Source organism: Meriones unguiculatus, chromosome 3, assembly GCF_030254825.1.
Source record: "Meriones unguiculatus strain TT.TT164.6M chromosome 3, Bangor_MerUng_6.1, whole genome shotgun sequence".
Lineage (NCBI taxonomy): Eukaryota > Metazoa > Chordata > Mammalia > Rodentia > Muridae > Meriones > Meriones unguiculatus.
Window position 1 is genome coordinate 19,824,447 of NC_083351.1, and position 26,056 is coordinate 19,850,502.

General features: G+C 48.4%; 1 protein-coding gene across 4 annotated transcripts; it reads right to left on the minus strand.

The window, feature by feature from the left end:
* On the minus strand, positions 1–25,664 carry Mecr (mitochondrial trans-2-enoyl-CoA reductase). Of its 4 annotated transcripts, none has more exons than XM_021658303.2 (11): positions 25,434–25,574; positions 24,898–24,968; positions 13,407–13,504; positions 12,519–12,650; positions 10,347–10,490; positions 7,518–7,620; positions 6,435–6,537; positions 5,255–5,328; positions 2,551–2,611; positions 2,336–2,408; positions 1–333 (listed from the first exon to the last, which is right to left on the minus strand). In XM_021658303.2, the coding sequence occupies exons 2-11, from the start codon at positions 24,933–24,935 to the stop codon at positions 176–178; spliced, it is 984 nt and encodes a 327-aa protein (XP_021513978.1). In that variant the 5' UTR covers positions 24,936–24,968; positions 25,434–25,574; the 3' UTR covers positions 1–175. The 4 variants fall into 4 exon arrangements, with proteins under 4 accessions (XP_021513978.1, XP_060235423.1, XP_021513977.1 ...); XM_060379440.1 differs by having other exon boundaries at positions 25,442–25,558; XM_021658302.2 differs by lacking the exon at positions 24,898–24,968 and having other exon boundaries at positions 25,434–25,664.
* Positions 25,665–26,056: the final 392 nt, after the last annotated feature.

Genomic DNA, 26,056 nt, shown 5'->3' on the forward strand with positions numbered 1-26,056 from the left:
TTTGCTCAGGAAGTTCAAGTTTTATTAGGGACCCTAGGACTGGCCTCCTACCCTCCTATTGGGAAGAGACAGTGAGTGGAAGGCAGCCTGGGGAAGAATGGGGTCCTCGTGGAGGGACCACAGCCAGCCAGTCTTGTTGGTCTGTCTTCTGTTTTCCTCTGGTCCTCTCCATTAATCACATGGTGAGAATCTGCTTCGAAGACACAAAGGGCTTCATGGAGGCTTCCAAGGCCTGCTGGTAGTCTTGCAGTGGAACCTTGGACCAGGCAGGAGCTGTGAGCTGTCCTTGGCGAATGAGTGTACAGAGAGTGAGAACCAGCTCCTTGAACTCATCTGCAGGAGGTGGAAGTCAGGCAAGGAACAACAGGTGAGGTTTAATGAGATGACCCTGAGCCAGTGTCCCCTCCAGGGTCTGAGATGAACATGAAGGCCAATACCAGACAGAGAAACATGGAGAGTGGTCCTAGAACTGTAGGGTGGGCAGTAACTACCCTTTTCAGTGATGACTAAGACCACAGATCCACAGGACAGGGCTGGTGAAGAGCGGGCCCTGAATGGCAGGTGGGGCAGCATAACTGAACTAGGGAAGCCAGAGGAGGCCCCGAAGACCTGGTCCACTGCTTAACAGCAACAGACTAGATGAGGAAAAGTTCTCTTTGACAGTCCTGGGCTTCCAATAGACTCTTCAACTAAGGCAACCACATCCCTTCCTGGGCCAGCCTGTGGCTGAGGGCCAGATGCAGTGCAGGAATCGAGTTGAAGGCTTTGGCTGAGAAGTGCTTTTCATAGAAACAAACTCAACCTTCAAATCTAATCCTACTTTCTAATAAAAACACTACATCCTGGTGGCATAATTGTGTATACCTTTACTCCTAGCTTTTGGGAGGCAGAGGCAGGTGGAGCTCTGAGTTCCAGGCTAGCCTGGTCTACACAGTGAGACCCTGTCTTGAAACACACACACACTCAAACCCCACAAAACAAACAAAATCTCTACCAAGCTGGCGCCCCAGTTATCTTCAGGCAAGAGTATGAACCGTTAAAAAAGTCTCATCAGGCATTTTGCAATCTGGTCAGAACCTGTCCTCTAACTTCTCAGTCCAAAATCAGACCTAACGCTACAGGTGCCCTGTGTGGTGGGTTCTACTCTCTTTTTAAATATTTACTTTGGGTGTAGTGTATGTACTTCTAAGTGTGTATGTGTGTAGGTGAGACCAACACACACTGAGGTGCTCTTAGTCACATTTCTTATAAATGTGACTAAGACAAGATCTCATGTAGCCTTGAGAGGCCTGGAACTCTGGATCATAGAGATCTATCCTCCTCTGATTCTCAAGTGCTGGGATTAAAGGTGGCACCATTATTCTCAGGACATCTTTATTTTTGAGACAGTCTCTCACCGATCCTGAAGCTCTTTGATGTAGCTAGGCAGGGTTACTCTACCCACTTCCCCTCTCCCTGTAGTCCTGGGGTACAGGCTTTTTACATGGATGTTGGGGATTTGAACTCAGGTTCTAAGCTTGCTCGACAAGCACTTTGCCAACTAAGTTACCTCCCAGCCCTTCCGATCACTCTCTTGAGCTTTTGCACATACTGTTTTTCTACACAAATCCCCTATGCATGCCACCACTTCCATCCCTTTCCTTTAGTCAGCTCCAAGTCTGTCATTCTTCTGTTCTCAGCTTTGGTTCCTAATCTGGGGAGCTAGGCCCAAGCAGTTGAGAGGGCCATCTGCTCACCCTGGCAACCCCATTCCTGAAATGGGATAGCTTTGGGTAATTGCCTTCATGGCTCTGAACCTCAATTTTCTCTTGTCAAATGGCTCAAAAGAGTTTAAACTCACAATGCTTAGGCCAAGGCAGAGATTCAGTAACTTACCCACAGCTCCCCAGCTAGGCCAGGCCCATCTAGATCTGCTCTGCTGATGCTGAAAGCACCATTTGAGCTGGTTTTTCTTTTGTTTTTCCCTCTTTCTTTTGAAACAGCATCTAGCTGAATAACCAACGATGACCTGAACTCAGAATCCTCCCACCCAAGCCTCGTGGGGGCTGTAATTACACGTGTATACCATTGCACCCCATATGCTCCCTTAACTTGACAGGCTTTCCCAGCACCTCAGTCAGCTCCTTAGAATGAGGGCTGGACCATCTTACTAGACTCTGTGCCCAAGGGCCAGCCAGCCCCATCTAGAAGTGATTTGCTGACTGACTATAGTCCCCTATCCTATTGTGAGGTTGAGGACTCAGTCACTCTGCTGGTTTTAGAGTAGCTGGTCACTTTGCAGCCAGATAGCTCTACCTTCCTTCTACCCTTGGTATCAAGGCCATCAGCCACTCACCTGGAGTGTGGTTCTTCTTCCACTGGGACAACCAAAATCCCCGAAGTTTGAGGTCCTTAAAAATGAGCAGGCTCTGTGGACACAGAAGGATGTGCTGGGGCCTTGAGTACTAGAACTTAGAGCATTGCTTCAGGCATTGGTCCCCCGAGTTTTAGACAACTGCAGTGTAAGGAAGGAGGTGTCTACGCTCTGGTCTGAAGGTATCCTCAGCTTACCACAGAGGCTGTTACAGGCTGCCTGGCCATTCCCCCATAGGTCACCATGGTTCCTCCAGGCCTGCAGAGTCCAGAGAGAATGAAGAGTGAGTGCAGGCAAAGACAACCTTCCATGGCCTAAGGTCCCCCAAGAGAAACCTGCTAAGGCACTTACAAGAACCAGTTCTGGATCTTAGAATCCCTGGGGAGCTTTAAGAAAATACAGCTTCTCAGTTCCTTTTTCTTTTCTTTCTTTTTTTTTTTTTAAGATTTATTTATTTATTATGTACACAATGTTCTGTCTGCACGTCAGAAGACAGCATTGATCTCATTATAGATGGTTGTGAGCCACCATGTGATTCCTGGGAATTGAACTCAGGACCTCTGGAAGAGCAGCCAGTGCTCTTAACTCCTGAGCCATCTCTCACTTAAAGAACTAGGAGGCGAGAACTTATATTGAATATATCACACATGCTGGGCATGGTGGCATGTGCTTTTAATCCCAATCTTGAGAAGCAGAGGCAGCCTGATCTGATTGGAGGCAAGCCTGGTCCACACAGCAAGTTCCTGGCCTGCCAGGGTTCCAGTGAGACTGTCTTAAACACAAGCAAGCAGGCAAATAAACAAATTTAGGCATGGGGGTTCAAGCCAACAATCTCAGTACTTGGGAGGCTGAGATAGGAGGATTAAGTTAAGTTCAAGGCCAACTTTAGCTTTACCCCCATCTCAAAACCAAATACAGGGACACATTCTCATGCTCCAGATAATCAAGGCTAGGTTCAGTCTGGGCTCTACGAAAGTATGACCTTGGTAATGAAAATGGTTCAGGCTTTGTCTCTTCATCTGTAAATGCTCACTGCTGAGATCAGTGCCATGAAGTAGCTCTTCAGCTAAGGAGTGATATGAACAGTGAAGGGGACAATGAAGGGGCTTTGTTGGTACCTGCAATCTGACACCCCTCTCAACTGGCAAATATGCGTGACACAAATGCAATTTTTTGTTTTGTTTTGTTTTTTTAGGCAGGGTCTTGTCATGTAGCCCAGGCTGGTATCTAAATTGTAATCCTCCTGTCTCAGCTGAGATTCCAGGCAGGTGCCAACATGCCCAGACCTAATGTAATTTCTTAGAGTTGCTAAGGATATATGCTAGATTTAACCTTTGCTGTCGTGCTTGCTCCTTGAATCTCTTAGGAGTTTTGTGATCAAACATGACCTGAGGCACATTTTGGAGCAACTGAGGAAACCTGAAAAGGACATAATGGAATCAACTGCTATATCTACCTACCTACCTACCTGTCAATCGAAGTGCTGGAGAGAAACCTGAATCTTCACATGTTAAGCACGTTATAAGCCGTATCCCCAGGCTCCACATTTGTTTCTCTCCGTGCCTCTCTTTGTGTATGTGCGTGTGTTTGACTATGTCTGTGGACCTTATGGTTCCCTCAAACTTGGCACATACCTCAGTCTGGCCTTGAACTCATGACAATCCTTTTCCTTAGCCTCCCAAGTGCTAAGATTACAGGGTGCCCTATAAGCCTCACTTAATTTAGCCTTAAATTCCCTCAAATGGTGCTCCTTCAGAAAGTTTCTAGGGAAAGTAAGCCTTCTGCCCTTGTACCAGACCTGGCTCTAAGCATGTTATCTGTACTGTCTCCATGAATTACCAGAGTAGCATCGGGGGAGACTGGTGTCTGTTCTGCAGGAGAGAGCTGAATTTCATCATTTCTGCATCACCCATGTTCCTTATTCTAACCAGCAGAGGCAGAGCCATATCTCTTACTCCCATTTTAAAGATGAAGAGACTGAGGCTTGGATCTTCACGTTTTGCCCAATATTTCACAGGTCCACATCTATTGAGTAGCAGAGCTGTGCTTTGAACCTAGTCCTTCTAATGTCTGCATCCGCACCAGGACCACTGCTTCCTTTATCATTAGCTTGGAGGATGCGGTCAGCCTCACAGGCTGCTTGTTGGCTAAATAAGGGTATTCTATAGCTATGAAAACTCAGAGGCCACCCTTGCCAACTACCCCTTGAATGAAGTGATTACCCTTTCCGGGTTTCATTTTTTTTTTTAAGTATAAAATGAAGATAGGGGCTGAGGCACAGCTCAGTGACAGAACATGTGTTTAGCATGCCCAAGGCCGATGTTCAATCCCCAGTACCAAAAGGAAAAGCAAAACAGGAATTTAGAATAGCAACGCCTGCCCATGGCTGTGGGATGGTGCAGCAGCCACTGCAGAGGCTTGACTCTCAGCACAGCTGTGGAGCTCATCTGCCCCAGTCTATGCTCTCCCGCAGCAGCTCAGCCGCCTCTATAGCCAGCAGCTCATGTGTAGGCTGAGTCGCTGTGGAGGGACTGGCTCAGCTGGTAAATGTTTCTTAGGTGTCCTCCAGTTAGAGCATAGAACACAGTGAATGGAGCTTCTCCCCAGTGGGTGGGCACTGATGAACCCCATCTCTCCCTTTCCCTCAGCATTTTCATAGGTTCCAAAATATTTTGTAAGAAGTGTAATGTTTCCTCCACATTAATTCTAGTTTTAAAAGACAGCTAATTTCAAAGTTACTTAGTTTAGACTGTATGACTTTTTAAGAAGCCCCTAGGTGATGACTCCTAGGCCCTTGGAGAGAAATGGCTGCCCAGACTTTTCATCCACAGAGGCTGGGAAAGGTAGGCCAGAGAGCAAGTGGTGGTGATGTGATGGAGGCCCGCAGGTTGAGAGACTTACGCTAGGTGCCGCAGCAGCTCTGTGGAACTCTTCCCACCAACACAGTTGAGAGCCAGTCGGGGCAGGGGCAGGTCCTGCAAAATAAGGAGCCTACAGTGAGGGGTTTGAAGCTGCCACAAGCAGCACTTTGAGGCCCAAGTGCTGTGTCAGAGAGAGAAGGAAATTGAGTGTGGATGACTTTGGGACTTATTATCTGCCTGGGAAGGGCTTTAGCAGCTCCATCCTGGTGTCCATCCCAGGATGCTGGGAAGCACAGACAAGGAGCATCTCTGTTCAGTGTGAAAGAACAGAAGTTTACAGGTGATGTGCTGACCTCCCACAGTGGCAGTGTTCTCCAGGGCCAATGTTCTCAACAGCGGGTATTTGGTCCTTCCATATGGTTTAGTGCAAACAGACTCGGACCGGGTCTGCTCACTTACTGGGTCTGCTGGGGTGGATGCTCTACAAAGGCACTGGCTTTGAGTTCCAAGCGACGTGGTCCAGCCTCACCACTTTGTGATGATGTGGTTCTGAGGCTGTGTCTCCTCCCTATGCAGCATCTATGTCAGCTATTTGGTAGAGCTTTTCTGTGGGATGGTCAGGTAAATGTGAGGCAGAGGCTTAGGAAATGGAGCTTCTCTCTGTTCTCTCTCCATGCTTTCATCCAGCTCTGACTCCCATCTGCCACGTAGGCCAATGGAGCACACTACAAATGTTTAAAACCTTGGCTTTCCTAAAGTCTGTGTGCTTCTGCCCCCTCCCAGAGTCTGGGCATTTACAGCGCTTACCAGCCTGGCACTGTCCCCAAGCTTTGGTTGGGGGCGGGGGGGGGCCTTTGTCCTTTCCAGAAGAGATAATGGTTGCAGTAAGGAGCCAGGGCACCTAGATTTTCCAGTTACAGGGAGATGGCATGGGATGGAGGTTGAGGGGAAGTGTTCTTAGCTGGGTTCGTTGGTTATTTTTAAAATTTTAAAGACTTATTTGTGCATGTAGATGGGAATGTTTTGCCTGCACATTTGTCTGTGTACCATGTGTGTGCTTGGTGCCCATGGAGCTCAGAAGAGGGTGTTGGATCCTTTAGAACTGGAGTTACAGATGGCTGTGAGCCACCATGTGGGTGCTGGGACTCAAACCTGGGTTCTTTGTAAAAGCAACAGTGCTCTTAAATGCTTAAGCATCTCTCTAGCCCCAAGCTGGGTACCTTGAAGACAGCTTTTGTCTCGGGCATCCTTAGCTCCTCCTCTGTGAGGACATAGTCAGCTCCTAGACCCTTTAGTCTGTCAGTCAGCTTCTGGATGTCAGGCCTGGAAACCAAACACAATCAAGGGCCTTAGTCATGCTGGCTGAGTCCCCTCCCTCAAGCTCCCTGAACCCCTATGCCACAGCCCTGGAACACATGTTTCTGTTTTGAGAACTGGGATTGAGGTTAAGCCAGACCTTAAGCAGGCGCCGTCTCCATAATTTAATCATGCTCCGCCAGCTCTTGCCTCATTTTCCCACTGGCCATTCCTCCCTGGACAGAGCCAGGCTGGGAGATAATCTGAAAACCCAGAGCACACATGCTAGCAATCTGTGCCCAGGGAAGAGCCATTTTACTTCCTAGTTCTGTTCAGATACCACTTTCTTTCCTCTTGCTCTCCAGAGAACTGCAGGGTATCATGCAAACACTCTAGTGCATAGCTGCCCTGATTCTTGGCCCAGGCACACAGAATCACTGCATCATCACTACTGCAGATGCAGGGGCCGTTTTCGGCCAACCCTAGAGAGAACGGATTCAAGTGACTGGGCCACACTGGAGCACACTGAGGCTTAAAGGGGCTGGAGGGGACAACGGAAAGAAGGTAGTCTGTTACTGACTTGCTGTGTCTTCCTGAGCAAGCTGCTTCCTTTCTCGGAAACTTCAGCTTTCTCATCTGTAAAAGAGAGATCACAAGCCTGCCCCACCTCCTTCACAGCTGGGTTCAGTGCACAAAGGTAAGTGGTAGGGCTAGAGAGTCAGAGAACAGTCCAACTCCAGGCCTTCCCAAATAGGAACTGTGGTTTTGAAAGCGGGGGTTATCCTAAGCCAAGTCTCCAACACTCCTGACTGTAGTAAGGGCTACCTCTGCCTCCTCCTGTCAACTTTGTTTCAGACTTCACAGGGACTTCATTTGCCCCGGGAATGCTTGTGCTTCAGCAGCCAGCCCAGTCATGCCCACGCAAGGGCGCCATCTGGTGGAGATGTAGGACGCACAGGGACATGAGGTGGAAAGGCCTTTCCAATAGGTTCGGCCTCCCCACATACCTGTCTCGGACCACGTTGATGGTCTTTAGGCGAAGGGCTGAGGCGATCTGGATGACTGCTTGCCCCACTCCACTGTTGGACGCATTCTGGATGACAGAGTCTCCTGTGTAAGAGACCTAAGTCAAGTGCTGCAAACCTGTGGCAGGTTGAGGGCTCCCAGCCTGGGATCCAGGGCCCAGCAGTGCAAGCTTTCTCACACCTTGAACTATCACTCACTGTTATCGCCATACTTTCCACATCCCACCACACCCACAATGCGTCACAGATCTTGGCCACTCTGTCCATGTTTGAGAGCCTGCTCTGAGACTGCCCTTGGTCATCTTTCCGGTTTTTAAGCCCTGTGCTCTCTGCTTGGGCCATTTCCTATCTCATTTACCTTTCTGTGTATGTGCACGTGTATGTGTAGCTCAGCGGGCAGGAGCGGGTGCAGGGACTGAACTCAGGTTGTCGGTCTGAGCGGTAAGCACCTCTGCCTGCTCCGTCATCTCACTGGCCCATGCTGAGGCCACATCTCTGGTTTGAAATGGTTTTCTGGTCTCTTCCTTTTTAAGCTCCACTTTACTGTGGCTTCATGAAGCCCTCCATGGCGTCTCATGTAACTGTGTCCTATACTCAGCTGTGCAAAGGTGCACATCTCTTAATTACCTTAGTACTTGGGGAGGTCATACCTTATTCCCTTATGTATTGTTTAGTAAAGGTGCCCTTGAAATGAGAGCCAGACTGGAGAAATGCCAAGCTCCAGGGCCCGACAGAATGTTTGCTTTTGTTTTGTGGTGCTTGGGATAGAATCTAGGGCCTTGAGCATGCCAGGCAAGTACTCTACAACTGAGCTATACCCTCACTCATACACAATGACTGTGGTCAAAGCCCAGGCTTAGCTTTGTAATTCACCAGTGGGAGAGGCAGTGTGGCGCACTAGGGAACATGATGGAGCTTCTCATGCATCTTGCTTCACCAATCACTGTAACCAACTGAGACAGGCCATAGCATGGCCTCTTTGAATTTCGGTTTGTCTTCCCTAGAAAACAGGAGGCCTGAGAGCGCCTATCAGAGTGTCTCTGTCTGACTGAAGCCAAGTAAGCAGGAAGATGCTCTGTTGGCTGGAAACGCTGTCTGGTTTTGAAAGGCAGCAGGAGTCAATGCAGAATAGGCTACAGCTAGTGGCAAGTACATCTCCTCAGTCAAGTTTGCTCACTTGCCGTGGCCAGGGCTCCAACCTATCAATCACTAGTGAATGCTGAACCTCCTGTGTAGGCTGACAGCAGCATTGATTTGTTTCCGTTGGAGCTGAGGAGTACAGCAATATGGAGCAGTAACAAAGACAGCAAAGGCAAGTATTGGGCTGCCAAACTTCAGTTTCCATTACCTGCGTTCATATATGCATAAGTTCTAGTGAACAATGTGACAGTTATTCTTACTTTGGGTCAGGTGATGAATTTGTTTGGCCTCATCGGCCCTGAGGCAGTGAGGCTGCAGGCATTTACACTGGGTGGTATTAGAAGGCCTGGCTCCATCAAGCACAGGGCTGCCCTAATCAGCAGTGACCTCAGGACCAGGACATGAGAAGAGGCGCCCAGTGCTGGCTGTACTAGGACTCCAACAAAAGTCTCTCACCATTCCTGGCTTTCGTGGCCAAAGGCACCTAAGATTCCTTGTCATGGCTGAGGGCCTTGGTCAGTGGCTATCTAATTTCATCACAGTCCAACAGCTCTTGGCCTCAGTTTTCTCACTGGCATGAGAGAAGGACGATAGCTGATTTCTCCATCCCTGCATGGCTACAGATATGCAGTGTGCAGTGAGCCCTCAAACAGTGGGAAGGTAGGGCTGGGGAGAGATGAGGAGTAGAGTGATTACCTGGCATGCTCCAGGCCCCTGATTCTATTCCTAGAACTGTAAACAAAAAACGAAACCCCCAAAAGCAACAAAAATAAGCTGGGCAGTCTTCTGACTTTTGGGGTTAACTCTGTAGTGTGTAAGGAACCTGAGGGGATCCCCAGTGACTGAGACCAAGCTGCTGACAGCTGCACCTGGCTCTAATGGGCTCTGCTTCTGTCCTGTCTTTCTCCGTCCCTCTCTCCTGCTTCTAGTGAACACTTCCCAAACAGAATGCTTGCCCAAGGCTTGCTCGGTTTCTGCTTTCAGAGGAACTCGAGTGACAGTCTGGCTGCTTACTTGCTGGGTGTCTTCCTATAACAGCTCACCTCTGTGGGTCTTTGTTCCTCACTGATGAAAAGGAGGACTAAACTTCAGACTCTAGTGACCTACATGTCTCTGGCACCCCTTACTTGCCATCGTATGGGTGAGCACTGATGTGAATGGTGAACTCACACCATTGGAGGTGGAGGTGAAGCCTGGTTCAGACTGTCTGCCTGGGGCTTGAGTTCTTAATCCCTAACAGGCCCTTCCACATGGCTCTGAAGATGCACTCCACAGGGAGGATGCCCGCAGAGGCGCTCATGCGAGTGGGAGTGCTGAGTGGAACTATTACCATTGAGTTCAGCATTTTACTGAAAACAGTGACTGTCCGTCCCCCTGGCTTTGTGTCCCCAAAGCTTAGCACAGCTCAACACATTTTTGCTGGGTGACAGCATTCCAGCCCCAGCTCTGGGGAATGTGACCAGCACTTCTCACAGTGTGTTTTCGAGGAACCAACTCATCAACATCTTTTTACTTAAGAACAGTACGACTTACTCAGGTTAGAGCCTGTCACTGACCCCAGGGCCCCTCCCTCTGCCATGTGTGCCAGCGAGTTCCTAAGTCCTTTGAGGCAGGATTTTGGTGTCCCCCGGTGGGAAGACCTGGGATTACTCCCGAGCTTCAGGATCCTACCTGGCTGCAGATGTTCAAAGTCCATCAACATCCTGTAGGCTGTGCAGGGGTTGACACCTAGGGTGGCGGCACTCTGGACAGGGATATCCTTAGGGACTCCGATCAGTGCTTCCTCACTGAACACGGCCTCAGTCCGCCAGGTCCCTGAGGCAGGATGGGGCAGGGTAGTGAGGAAGGAACCCCTGCACGCCCAACCCCAGCCTCCCCTTCTTGGTAAAAGGGCATCAAAGATGGCAGACTTGGAGGAAAGAGAAAAAGCTCGTGGTGTTGAGTCCTCATGAGAGTTACATGCACAGCGATGTACAGTAATAAGTTTTAGGCTTTGTGAGTCATAGACCAAAGAGTCCTGACAGAGGACAGTGGGAAACACAGCAGACAAGACTCCACTGGGCTCTCTCTCCCCTTGTGTTTGAGTCTGAGCAAACTTTGCTTCCCAAGCTTCAGCTCCTCATACATGGCTGGACTGGATGGACTCTCTGCCATGCTACTGGGCAAGGCATTAGGGAATCAGGGGAGCTGAACTCAAAAAGGTCAACTCAAGATTCGAACACTAAAATTTCCTCAACTGCATGTCATTACTTCGTAAAAATGAACAAAGAGGACTGGGGCCTCAAACTGATCTCAAAGCTAAAGGGTAAATTGATGACAATAAGTGTAGTTAGGGGTCCCTTTCTGGCCAAAAGCTAGAAGAAAATGGGCTAAATGGTAAACCTGAGCTAGTCGATTCAGTTGGCTATGTGTTACCTCAAATACCTACAGTTTGGGGCCACACAGAACAGCCTTTAGCCACCTTACAGTTAAAAACAAAACAACAACAACAAAAAACAGGCTGGAAAGATGGCTTCATGTTAAGAGCACAGGCTGTTCTTCCAGATTACCTGGGTTCACTTCCTAGCACGTGGCCCCCAACCCTTTTAAACTCCAGTTCCAAGTGATCTTCTGGCCTCCGAGGGCATCGCACACTTGAGGTACACAATTGTATATGCTGCCAAAATACACATACATATTAACTAAAACTTTAACAATCTTAGAAGGTGGGGTGTAGTGGCACATACTTTTAATCCTATCACTTGGGAGCTAGAGGCAGGTGGATTCAATTTGAATTCCTGTCTCAGGAAAAAAAAAATCCAACAGAAACCAAAAATATAGGTTAGTTATTTCTTCAGCTTGCCCGAGAAGATAAAGCTGTTTTGACATCCCAGGTTCATTTCATCCTAGGTAGAAAGCAATTCTCACACCCATCTTAACAAAGGCCTCAACAGACAAAGCCGAGAGGTGCCAATCCTCTTCTTTGGTGTGGTGTGCTGATATCTTCCTATCTATACTTTATTAAAGCTCTCTTATCCTTTCCTCTGGTCTCCACTTCATCCCCGCCACCTCACGAATCTCAGGGAACACATCCCTCTTGTGGCTACCATGAAGATCCCTTTGGATAATGGGCGTGCCTTGAAAACAAGGACTGGAAAGCAGAACACTCTAATGACTCTTTCCATATATACACTAAATGCTAGCCTCAGCTTGGCTCTTCAGGGCCTTGCCCTATGTGCCCCACTCTACCTCTGCAACCTTCTTTCTCATTATGTAACTTCTCCCATAGGCAAAGCCTCTGCTGGGGCTACACTGGATTTTCCATTTCTCACACTCACCCTGATGTTTGCTCATTTTACTCTTTCCATAGGAAATGCCTTCGGCTCAACTCTGCCTAAACAACTTCCACCAACATGTTCTAATGGACTCTCACAGTCTTGCCTGAAATATCCTCATTAACATCTCTGTCTGTCTCATGCACATGCATGCGGAGCAGCCACAATTACTCCTGCTCCCTTAGCCTTGGGGTACTCCCTTTTCTGAGATAGTTCCTGACACTTCAGTCAGATCCGAGTCTTCCGGACAGCAGGGCCAACCTTATTTGTAGTCTGCACCACACCTTATAGCAGAGACTCAAGGACATAAAGAATCAGATACTCATAGCTCTAATCAACATGGAGCCAAGTTGGTGTACACACAGGCATGTCCCTCCAGGGCACAGCAAACAGGACTCTGTGCTCTTGACTCCACACTGCTGGAGGCAGGCCTAACTTAACAGTGAATCTGGCACTGCTTAGCTACACTGAGGATACATGAACTAGGATCTGGAGGAATGCATGGCTGCTCACTGCTGGGGACACTCACCCAAACCAGCATTTGCTGGGATCACCCAATCTCCCGGCCTCAATCCAGACACACTGGGGCCCACTGCTACCACCTCTCCAACACCTTCGTTCCCTCCAACAGCAGGCAGCTTAGGAAGGAGGCCATAGTTTCCTGGGAGAGAAGAATTCAGAGGGTAAATGTGGTGGTTTGGATAACAGTGTCACCCAGAGACTTATCTATCTGAACAATTGATCCTGAACTGGTGGCACTTTTTAGGGAGGTCTAGGAGGTGTGGTCTTGGTGACAGTGTGTCACTGAAGGTGGGATTCAGTCTTCAAAGCCTTGTGCCATTCTTAGTCCTTACTCTGTGTTTTGGGTTCAAGATGTGAGTCCTCTGCTTCCTGCTGCCTGTGCCCCACCGTTGCAGACTCTAAACCCCAGAACCAAATGCCTTTAAGTGCTTTGGTTATGTGTTTTATCAAGGCAACGGAAAAGTAATGCAGTCACACTGCCAGGTTAGGCTGGGACTCTGGAGGGCCTAGACTTTGGGGTCAGTCACATTGGCATTCACCAGGGCCCTGCCCTCCCTAGCTGTCCACCTAACCAAACTCTGGCCTTCAGCTTTCTTGACTCTGCAGGGAGCTAATGCTCTTTGGGCACATGCTTACCACGAGGGTAAGCTCAAGTAAGAAAGGAGTCCAGCATGTCACAGGCTCTTCAGAGGGATGGTCTACCACTACTGCAATCCTTCCAGCTCACAGAGCCTCATGCTCAGAGGCTGGCCAGAGAGTAGCTAATACTGTGTGCAGAGAGCTCCTCTAGAGGACAGCCTCTGCCAGTCCTGAGAATTTCATATCTTATGTGAGGAGGAGCAGAAAGGAGGCAGCTGCTGAGCCAATTATCATAAGCTCCAGGGACCAAGGTTACCTTGGATCATATTTATGTCAGATGGATTGATAGGGGCTGCCAGCATCCTCACGTGGACGTCAGATCCTTCCACAGCAGAGAGCTCCAGGTTCTTCAGTCTAAGCACAAAGTCACAGGAAGAAATTGTCAGTAGCCAAGACCAAGTGTCTTCTGCTCAAACTATCTCCCCAAAGTAGGTCGGCAGCATGTCTCAGTTGCCACGCGAGCCCGGGGATCTGGTTCTGAGGGAAAAGGGGCGCTTCGAGGACCAGCAGAATGTAGGCTCACACCGACTGCAGTGCTCATTCTTGGGGGACCTTGATGTCACAAGGTGGCTGTGCACCATGAGCACATTCCTCCTCTGCGCTAGACTACTTTGTGATGAAGGTTTAAACCGCAACACTTCCAGCAGCTCTCAAGGTTTTCTGTGCAAGCATGAGGACTGGATTCCAGGTCCTCAGCACTCACATAAAAAGGCTGGCATGGCAGCACCTGTAACTCCAGCGCTGGAGGCAAAGCAGGGAAGGGCAGATCTTGGGCTCACGGTCAGTGAGTTTAGTGAATGTAAGCGCCAAGTCCAATGAGAGGCCTTGTCTCAAACATGAAGAAACACCGAGGAAGATGCCCCAGTGCCAGCCACTAGCTTCTATACATGCCTGCATGGACTAGCTCACCCACACACATGGAGACCCCACACATGTAAAAAGACCTGCCAGAGGGCTTTGAGGAAACTTTTGTTATTAAAAAAATTACAAAAAAAAAATACATAGCAAGCTATGGGCTACATAGTGAGGCCTTGTCTCAAAAAACCTAAGTGTTTTTTATTCTTAAATTTTTAATATGTATGTTCTCTTGCTTTTTTTTTTTTTTTTGGTTTTTCGAGACAGGGTTTCTCTTTGTAGCCTTGTCTGTCCTGGACTTGCTTTGTAGACCAGGCTGGCCTAGAACTCACAGAGATCTGCCTGCCTCTCCAACTCCCTGAGTACTGGAATTAAAGGTGTGCACCACCATGCCCAGCTATGTACGAGTGTTTTTAATGTTATGTGTGCGTACCACACATGTGCCTGCCTGTGGAGCCAGGAGAGGGCACTGGTTCCTCTCAAACTAGAGTTACAGACTTGTGAGCCACCATATGGGTCTTCTACAAGTGCAGCCAGTGCTGTTGGCTGCTGAGTCATCTCGCCAGCCCCAACATAAATGTTCTTTATTTTTCTTTTAAAACTCTCTGTATATTTGTCTGTGTACCTCAATACAGCTGTGCTGTACAGGGTGCTCAAACAAACCTGGGTCCTCTTGAGAGAGCCTGCACTCTTAGACACAGAGACATCGTCTCTGCAAAGGCCATGGAGGTGTGCTTACAGCCTGCTTTCTTATCGCACCCAGGGCCACCTGCCCAGGGGCAGCACTACCCATAATGGGCTGGGCCCTCCTACATCAATCACTAATTAAGGAAATGCTCTACAGGCTTGCCTGCCTATAGACTGAGCTTATGGTGACATTTTTTCAATTGAGGTTATCACCTCTCAGATGTCTAAAGCTTGTGTCAGCTTGACATATAACCAGCCACTGCACCTGCTGAATAGACACCACTTATCACTGCATTACACCAGAGAGTCCCTGCTGTTGGGAGATGGCTTTGTGCTCTGTGTATTCAAATGCTGATTTCTGTACCCAGAGATCTAGTTGCAGCCCAGACGTTGGCATTGTCATTTCGATGAAGCATCTCTTGTCTCAATATTGTGTAAAAATTGTTCTCCATCTTCTGAATGGTTAATAAAGAGCTGAACAGCCCATAGCAGGACAGGAGAGTTAGGGCTGAACTTCTGATTCCAGGGAGTGGGTCAGTCCCAGATGGGGACAGGAAAGAGGGAGTTGCCATTAAGACACAGATAAACAAGGAGCATCCAGAGCAAGACTAAGATGGCAAATAATGGGCCATGTGGCTGGGAGCAGGCCAGGCCAGCATCCTTGGGTTAGAATACATGAGTAAGTGCCCAGCTATAGTGCTTGAAGCTTTTTAATAAATATAGGTCTCCGTGTCATTATTTGGGAGCTAGAGCAGGCAGAGAAAGCCCTTAATTTTACACTCTGTGACTTTCAATGCCTGCAAACTCCTTTCCTGAAACATAACGCTTCAGGTCAGCAATACTTCTCTGCCCAAATGTATCTACAAAGTAATAATTTTCCTCATTTTTACTTAGCTGAATCATGTAACTGCCAGTCAGAGGCTCCTAGCATGGTGCCACAGTATCCCCACACTAAGCTGAAGTAATCCACCTGCCTCCTCCAGAATTTTAATTAGACCCAAGGTATGATCTTAGGCTAAAAGAGTGATTTTTTTTTCAAATAATGTTTTATACTAATAGCAACAATAGAGGCAGATCCTCCTGAGCTTTTCTCCCCACCAGGCTCTGTGCTGCGGGCTTTACGATGTAACACTTGTGTGAGGGATATATTAACAGGCCACGTCTAGAGGGCACAGTTCCTGGAGATTATGAAGTGCATACTGCTGAGTCAAAGCTGGCATTGGTTGCACACCAACATCTAGATGTGTGTTTGGAAATCCTGACAACCTGCAAGAATTTAGGGAACACAAGCTAGGAACTCTTGGACCGTTAGGATCCCATAAAGAAAAACCAGGTCTCACTATGAGTAAGAATCTGCTAAGAAACTAAACAAATAAACTCTCCCCAGAAAGTCATTAAGTAGGAAGAAGTGGGAAACCAGAAACAGAAGAAAAGGCTTTGCAAAAGAAAGGTAGTACTAAGGATTGTGTGTGTGCGCGCAAGCGCGTGTGTACCTAGCTGGAGGAGGGAGGGGTCCTCCCTCCACTGATAACTGCTGTGTGCTGAGTGTTCATCAGCCAGGCTCCCTGCCAAGTGCTTTATCTGCCAGCTTCCACCCTATTTCAATAGCTTGCAGACTATTGTTCTGCTTCTATAGCTGAAGAACAAAGGCACAGAAGAGGTAAATAACTCTCTCAGGCTGCTAACAGTGGTAGGTGGTTGATCTGGTCTGAACCCGGGCGCTCAGATGTTAAAAGAAGCCACCTGGTAAGCACCAGACTCCAAACCAAGCAGTGAAATGAGCCCTAGCCTGACCTGGCCGAGAGACTGAGCCTTGCTACATCGGCCTGAGGGGAGAGGAAAGGGTGGCTGCCAGGGCAGGGCCAGCCCAGCAGACCTTGTGGGGGAGGCCATCAGTGATATTTCTCTGGAACTCTATGTAGTAAATCTGCATCCCAAAGAAAAATTCCAGCCCTGAGCAAGCAGGCTTTTAGACTAGCTGCCTCTTCGAGTTATCCTCACTGCTTCTCCTGCATCCTGACAGATAATCAGACTTTTCCTGTAAGCTGACAAAGCCCAGGAGCTCAAGCTGCTTAGACACAGCTTTTCTTTTCTTTTCTTTTTTTTTCCTGCACATTTTTTCTCCATACTCCTCCCTCAGCCAAGAATTTCATTTCCACAGCTTCTCCATGAAATGAGAACTCAGCCTTCAAGAGCCAGCTCAAACTTTCTTCCCCTAAGATGTCCCTGGCCAGGGTCACTCTCTTAGCTCTTCTGGTGTGCAGCAGGGGTGACTCTACCACTTAAGAGCATCTCATGGGAGTTGACTGTGGTTTAGTTGATGAAATGAAGTCTTTCCATGCCTTTCTTGTTGTTGTTGTTTTTTGAGACAGGGTTTCTCTGTGTAGACCAGGCTGGCCTCAAACTCACAGAAATCTGCCTGCATCTGCCTCCCAAGTGCTGGGATTAAAGCTGAGCACCATCGCTGCCCATTTCCATCCATGTATTTTTTTAAAAAATATTTATTTCTTATTTATCATATATACAGTGTTCTGCCAGCATGTATATCTGCAGGCCAGAAGAGGGCACCAGATCTCATGATAGATGGTTGTAAGCCACCATGTGCTTGCTGGGAATTGAACTCAGGACCTTTGGGAGAGCAGTCAGTGTTCTTAACCTCTGAACCATCTCTCTAGTCTTTCCTGTGTTTTTTAAATGATTGAAGCATAGGTTCAAGATCTTTTTTTCTGGAGTTCTTGGACTCTGATGTCCTCCAGAGTTCAGAATCATGAGTTGTTTATACCCTGGAGGGCTGAGCAGCCCTGTTGTCAGGTGCTCCTGTCCACAGGCAGGAAGAGGCATGAATATTCACACCAGGTGAATGCACAGTAGCAAGCTGTCTTCCCTACACACCCTCAGTTTTCAGAGCTCCCTGGAACTATGGAAAGAAGTTTGGGTCTTGATCCGTCAGACTTGGGAGCCCAGAACTCTTTTTACTTATCATCTGGTGTGTGTGTGTGTGTGTGTGTGTGTGTGTGTGTGTGTGGTTGGTTGGTTTCTCCTCAGTCATCAACAGGTATCTAGGGCCAAACTCATCTCCAGTGAGAGAATGTGGCATAAAAGTGCCGTTACCTAGGAAGTCAAGGGAGGGAGAAGTCTGTGATGATTCCTGGCTGAGCAACCAGAGAGGAAGGATTAGGGGACTCGTTACATTTGAAGTCTGTTGCAGGCAACTTTTGGGAGGGGCAGCAGACATAAAGAACGGCCAGCCCACTGTGTGTTAAAACTTAATTCTGGCCACCAGGCTGTACCACAAAAGGACAGCTACCTGGGTCTTCCCAAGCTTGTCCCCTGGTATCTGAGGTTGCTTAGTCTCCCAAATACCTATGCTTCGGGCAGTACACCATGCTAATTAAAGAAGGGAGGAGCTGAGGCTCAGAGAAACTAAGCTGAATGGCTCAAAAAGCAAAGCAATAACAACAAAAAAGGTAGCAAGCCTTGCTCTGAAGCTAGACTGGCGATTCTCCTAGGAGACTAGCTTTTCCTGGGATTCGGTACATCTGAGGGACAATTGCCTGCCAATCCCCTCTTTAACAGTCAGCACACTGGCACCATCAAGGCTCTGAGAAGTCTTGCCACAGAGGAACCCAGGAGGCATGGTCCAGCTACCCTGACTGGAACATGATTTTCACAGACCAGCCTACCTCCGAATAGCAGATAGGACACTGGACTACAAACTGTCCCTGGTCTTGTTTGGCTCCTGGAAAGCCCCACAGAGTCACAGAGGAGGGCAGAAATGTGGGTAGGGACAGGTAGGGCAGAGCTTAGAGTCGGTGAAGTGGAAGCTGCACTGGGTGGTGGTGGGAGGCCTGATACTTGCTCCCCGCCTAGGGCGAGCTGTGTTGGTCCAGCTGCATCTCACCAGGGAGACCAGCCCCGGCCTGCCCCCATGGAATGTCATCAATACCACAGACACGGCTCTTCCTGCAGGCAGCTCTAACAGCGTCGTCAAGGATACCACTGCTGAGACAAGAAGGAATACAGGGCTGGGTCTGAATTCCAGGAGCTGGTCCTTCAGTGTAATTAGAGCAATTCTTGTCCCCCCCCCCTTTTTTTTTAAGTTCACCAAAGGCAACGATGCCTGTGTTGCAGAGCTCAAACGAGGCACCCAAACACAACCTGGCTAGATTGCAAGTCACCTCCCTAGCACTGTTTATATCGTTCCCCTGCGAGTCTGATGACGGCGCCAGGCCACTCCGAGGGCTGCCACTGTCTCAATTGACAGATCCCAGGCTGGATAAGGTCACAATGGCTCCTTTGAGGCTGAGGCTGTACACCTGTGATGCCATATGAAGTACAAGGGAAACAAAAGCAGGCAGAAGAAAGAGCCTTTTGAGAGGGGGAAAAAAAGCACCCAGTCCCCTGGGGACCGGCTCAGTTCTATCTGCTGGGTAAGGTAGACACTGGGCATCTCTGTGGAGTGCTTTCCTGCTTTCCATGTTTAATTAGCAACCATTTGTTCTTATCTTTCATCTTTCACTCCATCACTGCAAATAATTTCAGACAGACCCAACTGAGAGGGAATGTCACCGACTAGAGCCCTCTCCATCTGCTCAGCACGTGAGCCAGGAATGCATGGTCTCATGCAGCACTGGGCAAAAGTGACGGACACCTCCTGTGGCTTTCCTGAGTTTGTTTATGGTCCTCGTGATCAACAGGCTGCTTTCTGTGACTTCGAGAAGTGCCTGGCATGCTGGGTCTTTAGTAGTTAACAAGCTGGACACAAGTCACAAGCAGGAGGGAGATGGTTCCTCAGTTCCTGGCTTGTGACCCAGAGTAGGGAGGATGAGTGGTCTAAACCGAAGATCTAAAGGAGCCCTGGACTCTCAGGTCCCAGAGCTGTCACTCCCCTGCCTTGCTGGGCCTCTGCTGGCTTTCCTGCCTCATGGTGACTCTGCTCATCTTCCACTTGGGACTCAGCTTTTGGTTTACCAAACAAAATTTCTGCCATCCCCCAGGCATTTTTTGAGGGTCTTAGTATATTGCCCAGACTAACCTTTAACTCCTGGGCTCATGCAAGTCTCCTGCCTTAGCATCCCAACATGCTGGAGCAGGTGCTCCAGTGGTGCTTGACTTTCACAGAACTGTTAGAGGATGACCAGAGAAATGAGTTTCTCAGTGTCCATGGCTGCAGTGCTGTGCTGAGAGGGATCTGCTATAGTTCAGACCATAAATGTGCTAGAGGTTTGGTGGCCAGGGCACTGTAAGAGGTGAAGCCCAGGTAGATCTTCAGGTCATTGGGGTACCCAGTTTCTTCTTTTCTGGCTCACGCTAAGGTGCACAGTTTTGATGTACACCCCTACCCAGAAGCAATGGCACTAGTCATTGACTGCAACCTCCCAAATAAAGTCTCACCATTTCCTAAGCTGTCTCATGCATGTGTTTTGACAGGAAGCTACTTAACACAAGGCCTCATCTTGAAAGAGTGTTGTTTGTAGAGAATGGGCTATGTCTTAGTTAGGGTTTTATTGCTGTGAAGAGACACCATGACCAAGGCAACTCTTATAAAAGAAAACATTTAACTGGGGCTGGCTTACAGTTTCAGAGGTTTAGTCCATTACTATAATGGCAAGAAGCCTGGCAGCATGCAGGAAGACATGATGCTGGAGAAGGAGCCGAGAGTTCTACATATTGATTAGAAGGCAGCAGGAGATTGGGAGTAGCGTGAAGAAGACCTCAAAGCCTCCTTCCACAGTGACACACTTCCCCAAACAAGGCCACACCTATTCTCATAAGGCCACACCTCCTAATAGTGCCACTCCCTATAGGCCAAGCATTCAAACACTTGAGTCTATGGGGGCCATAAACCACCATAGGCTATAAAGGCACTGTAGATTTTGAGGTACACAGAAGAGGGAGCTGTGAGCACCTGTTACTGGCACAGAAGCTGGCTTAGTCCTTAGACCTTGGCTTAGTCTCCTCTGGGTCAGTTACTATACAGATCCCTCCCAGGCAGCACTAGGCCCTCAGGACTTCTGCACTTGTAGCCTTTGTTAGGACATTCCCCTTACATGGCATGACTCCGTCTACCATGGGGCTTAGATTTCTTGCTAATGTGACTTCCCAAGGGCAAAAGGGGATTAGGATACCCATTATGTTCTGAATTCACCACAGCACCTAGGCCACTGGGTGGCCCAGCTCCTGGATGAGACTAGGGAGCTTCCTGGGGGAAAGGTATTAATCACTTGCCTCTGAATCTTCAGGGCCCAGCACCTATCTGCCCCTCAGGGAACCAGTGCTGGCTAGTTTCCTGTATCAATGAACATTATTTCCACTTCCTTCATCTTTGACTATGAAAAAGAGCCTTCAACAGAACACCAAACCAAAATGCCAATTTAAAAAGTACTATAATTCTGGTTTAAGAAACAAGTTACTAGCTGGGCGTGGTGGTGCATGACTTTAATCTTGGCACTCAGGGAGGCAGAGGCAGGCAGATCTCTATGAGTTCGAGGCCAGCCTCATCTTGAAAAACAAACAAGAATCAAGTTACCTGCAGAGTTTTAGTTTTCAACACTGACATCAAGACTCTAAGAAAAAATAGCATCCTACAATGAGGATGCACTACCAACACAACTTGGTAAAGTAAAAGGTATTGTACCCAAAGGTTTTCCAGTGTGGGTTCATCTTGAGGCTGGCAGGTGAGAAGACACAGTTAAGGGGTTTCTTTTAGATTTTAACACTGTATCTCTGTATCTCATGTTGCCCAGGCTAGCTTCAAATTCTTGATGCTCCTGCCTCCACTTCCAGTGCTCAGATTACAGGTGTGAGCAACCACAGCAGCTGGATGCAGGAACAGAGAAGGAGAAGGAGGCAGAGACTGGAATCACCCTCGTTTCAGGGCAGGCCTGCCCTTCCCACAAAGAACAGAAAACTCGGAAAACTGAATGACCTGTAATTTCACTTTCTCTTCTAAGCTATCATAATCCCAATTTTAAACTCCATCTCTTCTTGGAAAAAAAACAACAACAACAACAAAAAAAACAAAAACAAAACAAAACAAAACAAAACAAAAAAACCTTTCAAATGATTGTAACTGCTTCAGTCTGGGTCTGTACTAGGGACTCCTCCAAGCCCCATGAAGTACTTTAAGAAGGAATTTTCTACGTGTCCTTTGGGCAAGAGCCTTTCAATCTTCTGAAGGCTCAGTTTCCTTATCTGTTAAATGGAAGAGTGAACCAAGCTGGACGATGCTGGTTTGTGATGCCCAGGAGGTAAGGACACTATACTGAGCCACCCCTGTCCTATTTGAATAACATAGTCTCTGCAGAGGACTTAGCTCACGCTTGCGGCTTGGTGGGTATACAATAAACAAGTTATTTCCGCATTGGCACTGAGAGAACAGCACAGTTCTGAGGGAATGCTGTGTGGGGTGGGGGAGGAATAAGAGGATGTGGGGAGGAGGAAAGAAACAGACCTTGTGGTTTCCAGACCTCTATGGTACAGAATCTAGAGCTCTGTACAGAGAACAACAGCTATGCCACCTCTGAAATTTCCAGAACACTGTAAAATTCTGCAGTCTGGTTTTATACTTTCCCCTAGTCTCCCCCCACCCCTCCCCAGCAACGGCCCACAGTACAGACACACCTGTCTGGGAACTGTTGTTTGGATTTTGGGTAGTTTCATGACCCTACTGGTCACCCAATTCAGAGATACCCAGTCATTAGGTTGCGAAAAGAACACTTGATTCTTCGGTGGCTGTGGCTACTCTAAATCTCACCCAGGACTACAAAGGGAATCTTGGTCACTGGCCTCAGCACACATGCAAACAAAATTGCCTGAATCTGGGTCAGAAGGGAAGGTCCAGACCAGGGACAATTCCGACTGCTTGGCTATCTATCCACAGGCATTGCTTCTCAACACTGGCTGGGAAGCAGTCACCTGAAGGCCTGCAGAGCGTAAATAAACGTAAAGCCTAGGTCGCCCCTGACCTACTAAGCACTTCAGTGGCGAAGCCCAGAAGTAGCTTCAGATGTAGCACAGCTGACTGAGCTGTGAAGCCGCAGCTGAAGAGAATGCCTGGTACAGGTGTCATTTTCTCAACTTGGGGGAAATGACTAGGAGTTTACACAGGAGACAAAAGCAGTTGTCTTTTTTTTTTTTTCCCCCGGGGCCATCTGCAGACAGACTGGTCTGTTCCAGTGTCCCTGGCTCTCTAACAGGAAACCAGTCAGGAGGCCCCTGCACACAGGTGAATACCCATCCCAGGCCTTCTTTATCACCTTGGGAGAACTTAATAAAAGGTCCACTTCTTAAGGAAATGAGCTTCAAGGTCAGCTAACAGGAAGGGAGCAGTTGTTTTGTGGCAGGCCTATGAGAGTCAGAAATGACAAGCCTCTGGGAGCAGCACCACACTGCTCTCATTTTGGGTCCATTTATGAGCCCTGCTCATGGGGCTTTATTTATCAGCTCATTGCAGCAAAATCTTCAGGGAAACGTCTTCCCTGACATGATTTATTGCTTATGAGCAAAATATAAATTGAGGCTGGTGGGATGACTCAGTGGCAGAGGTGCCAAGTACACAAAGCTGATAACCTGAGTTTGATCACCTGATCCCAAAAGAACTGACTCCTGAGAGCTGTCCTCTGACCCCTCCCCCCCCACATACACACATTTAGAACCAAATATGTTTGATCTTAGACAAGTCAGTCAACCTCTTGAGCACCCTGTGTCTATGGTAATATCCTCTTCTAAAATTCTGTTGGATCTTAGTCCACAATTTCTGCATGTGAATTGCCAACTAATAAATCTACACAAAACTTGCCAGTCAAAAGAGCTGTTAAGGTTACCGGGAGTAGGGCTAAGGTGAAAGCACCAATCTGGGAATTAGGGTACTTGGGAGTCAGCTCTTTGCCCTAACTTGGCTTAGCGGAGTGTTTGGCAAGTTCTCTGGGTTCTCTGGGCCGCTTCACAAACACAGCATACAGGGCTAAGAATGGGCTAATGTCCTCCACCACAAAGCACCTGCAGACTCCCCTGCAGTGCCCTTATAACTCCTTGAGTCACAGCAAACACAGAACCATTGTAATGGCTTAAGCACCGGCTAGGTGCTTTGACAGGCAGAGGGGAGCGTCAGATAAATTCAAGGTCCTGTACCACCTCTACCGTTAGAGCAATTTAAAAGAGCAGTAGCCAGTAATTTCAATTCCTTCAGAAGCTGAGGCAAGAGGGCCACAAGTTCCAGACCAGCCTGGGCAACACAGGGACACCTTTTCTTGGGGGGGAGAGAAAGAAAGAGGAGCAAGAGTAGTAAGAGCACACCTATAATCCCTGCTCTTGGGAGTTAAGAGCCTAGCCTCTCTTAAAAAGGGGGTGGGGGCTTGGAGTTGCATGCCTTTAATCTCCGTTTCTGGGAGGCAGAGCCAGGGCTACAAAGTAAGACACTGTCTCAGAAAACAAAAAAACCAAACCAAACCAAACAACAACAACAAAAAACAACCACCACCAAAACAAATCAACAACAACAACAACAACAAAAACCCCAACAATTATACATACACCCCAAGAATTAGAAGTAGGCAGCTTTGGTCCCAGTGCTTGGGGTTGGGGGATGGCAGAGGTAGGAGGATCACTATACATTTCAGGTCAGCCAAGTCTACTCGGCAAGTTCCAGGCTACACAGGGAGACATTAAGAAGGGAAGAGAAAATAATATTAAGAAGATGGATGTTGGTAAACCCAAATTGTTGTCTTTTTGTTTTGTTTTTGAGGCAGGGTCTCAATATGTAGTCCAGACTGGCCTTAAATTCACAATCTTCCTGCCTTAGCAAGTGCTGGGACTATAGTCACACACCATCATGTACAGCCCTTAAATTGTATTTGAATTTTAAAAATTTTTTAAAAATGTAGTTTATTGTGTGTGTGTGTATTTTGAGACAAAGGCTCATTATTGTAACCCATTGCTGGTCTCAAACTCATTACCCTCTTACTTAGAGAATGCTGGGATTGTGAAACAATTCCTTTTTGTTTGTTTTGAGACAGGGTCTCTCTCTATAGCTCTGGCTGTCCTGGAACTCACCATGTAGACTAGACTGGCCTTGAATTTAACAGAGATCCGACAGCCTCTGCCTCCCTAGTGCTAGGATTAAATACGTGTGCCACCAAGCCGGGTTTAAACAACTCTTTGTAACTAGTCCAAGATGCTTACTGGTGTGATGGAAGGAAACTCACATGAGAAAGTGGTGAATTCCAGCACCTATTCCAATCATTAGTCATATCACTTTGGACAAGTCCCTCGACCTCTGTGAAACGCAAACAAACAGGAGCAGAATTTAGGTAGGCTGTCAGACCATATGTTCAAATTCCTATTCTCAATGGCTGGGTGACTTTGGGCAAGTGTTAATTTTAACCTTCTTGTGCCTCGGTTTTTCTCATCTGCAAAATGGGAATACATCCAAAAACTACCACCCCCACTCCCAAACGTTGCCGTGACAAGTAATGGAAAGCATCCATTCAGACGAATGAGTGCCTGCCACAATCCTCGAACCAATACGAATCAATAAACTCCGGCCTTCATTCTTGAACCTGTGCTTCGCGGGTCTTCAGCCGCCGAGAAGCACCGGTCTCGAGTTAGCGGAGCGCCCTGGGGTTCGGTCGAATAGCAGAGTCCGCTTCCTCGGACCCTGCCCTCTCCTCGCAGTCCGCCGCCCGCCTTAAAACCCTCCAGGAACCCCAGTTCCCTCCCTGCTGTCGGCGCCGACTCTTACTGGACGACCTTGGCTGGATCCCCGTGGTTGCCATAGACCAGCGCCCGCACCCGGGACGGCTCAGAGAAAGCGGAGTAGGAGGAGGCTCTGTGGCCGTGGCGGCGCCAAGCCTCGGGGAGACTCTCAAGCAGAGGCGCCCGCGATCGCGCCCATGTCAGGCGCCCGCTGACCAACATGCTGCTTCCTGCACTGGCAGAACCCGGCACCTCGGTTACGTCATCCGCCCGCGACCGCCGGCCTGCGCCCCGCCTCGCTCGTGGCCACGCCCCTCCCTCTAAAAGAGGCGGAGCCCAGCTCTCCGTCCACGTAGCAGTGTGGGGAGAAATCGCTCATTGCGTGGCGTGAGGGACCTAGAGAAGAAGTTGCAGAACCAACCAAAGAAGCCTTCCCAACGAAGAGAGTCCAGGACTGGCCTAACGCTGCGACTGTTGCTTGCCGCGTGGTGTTTGTTTAGGGGGAAGTCATTTACATTCTGTCCTCAGTTTCCCCTTCCCACCCTCTATTGAACTATCATTGTGCCACGCTCTTTAAAGTATCATTTAATCTCCAGTTCCCGAGAACAACACTGGGACTTTTAGGCTGGCCTCAACCTCAGAGAGATCCGTCAGCTTCTGCCTCCAGAA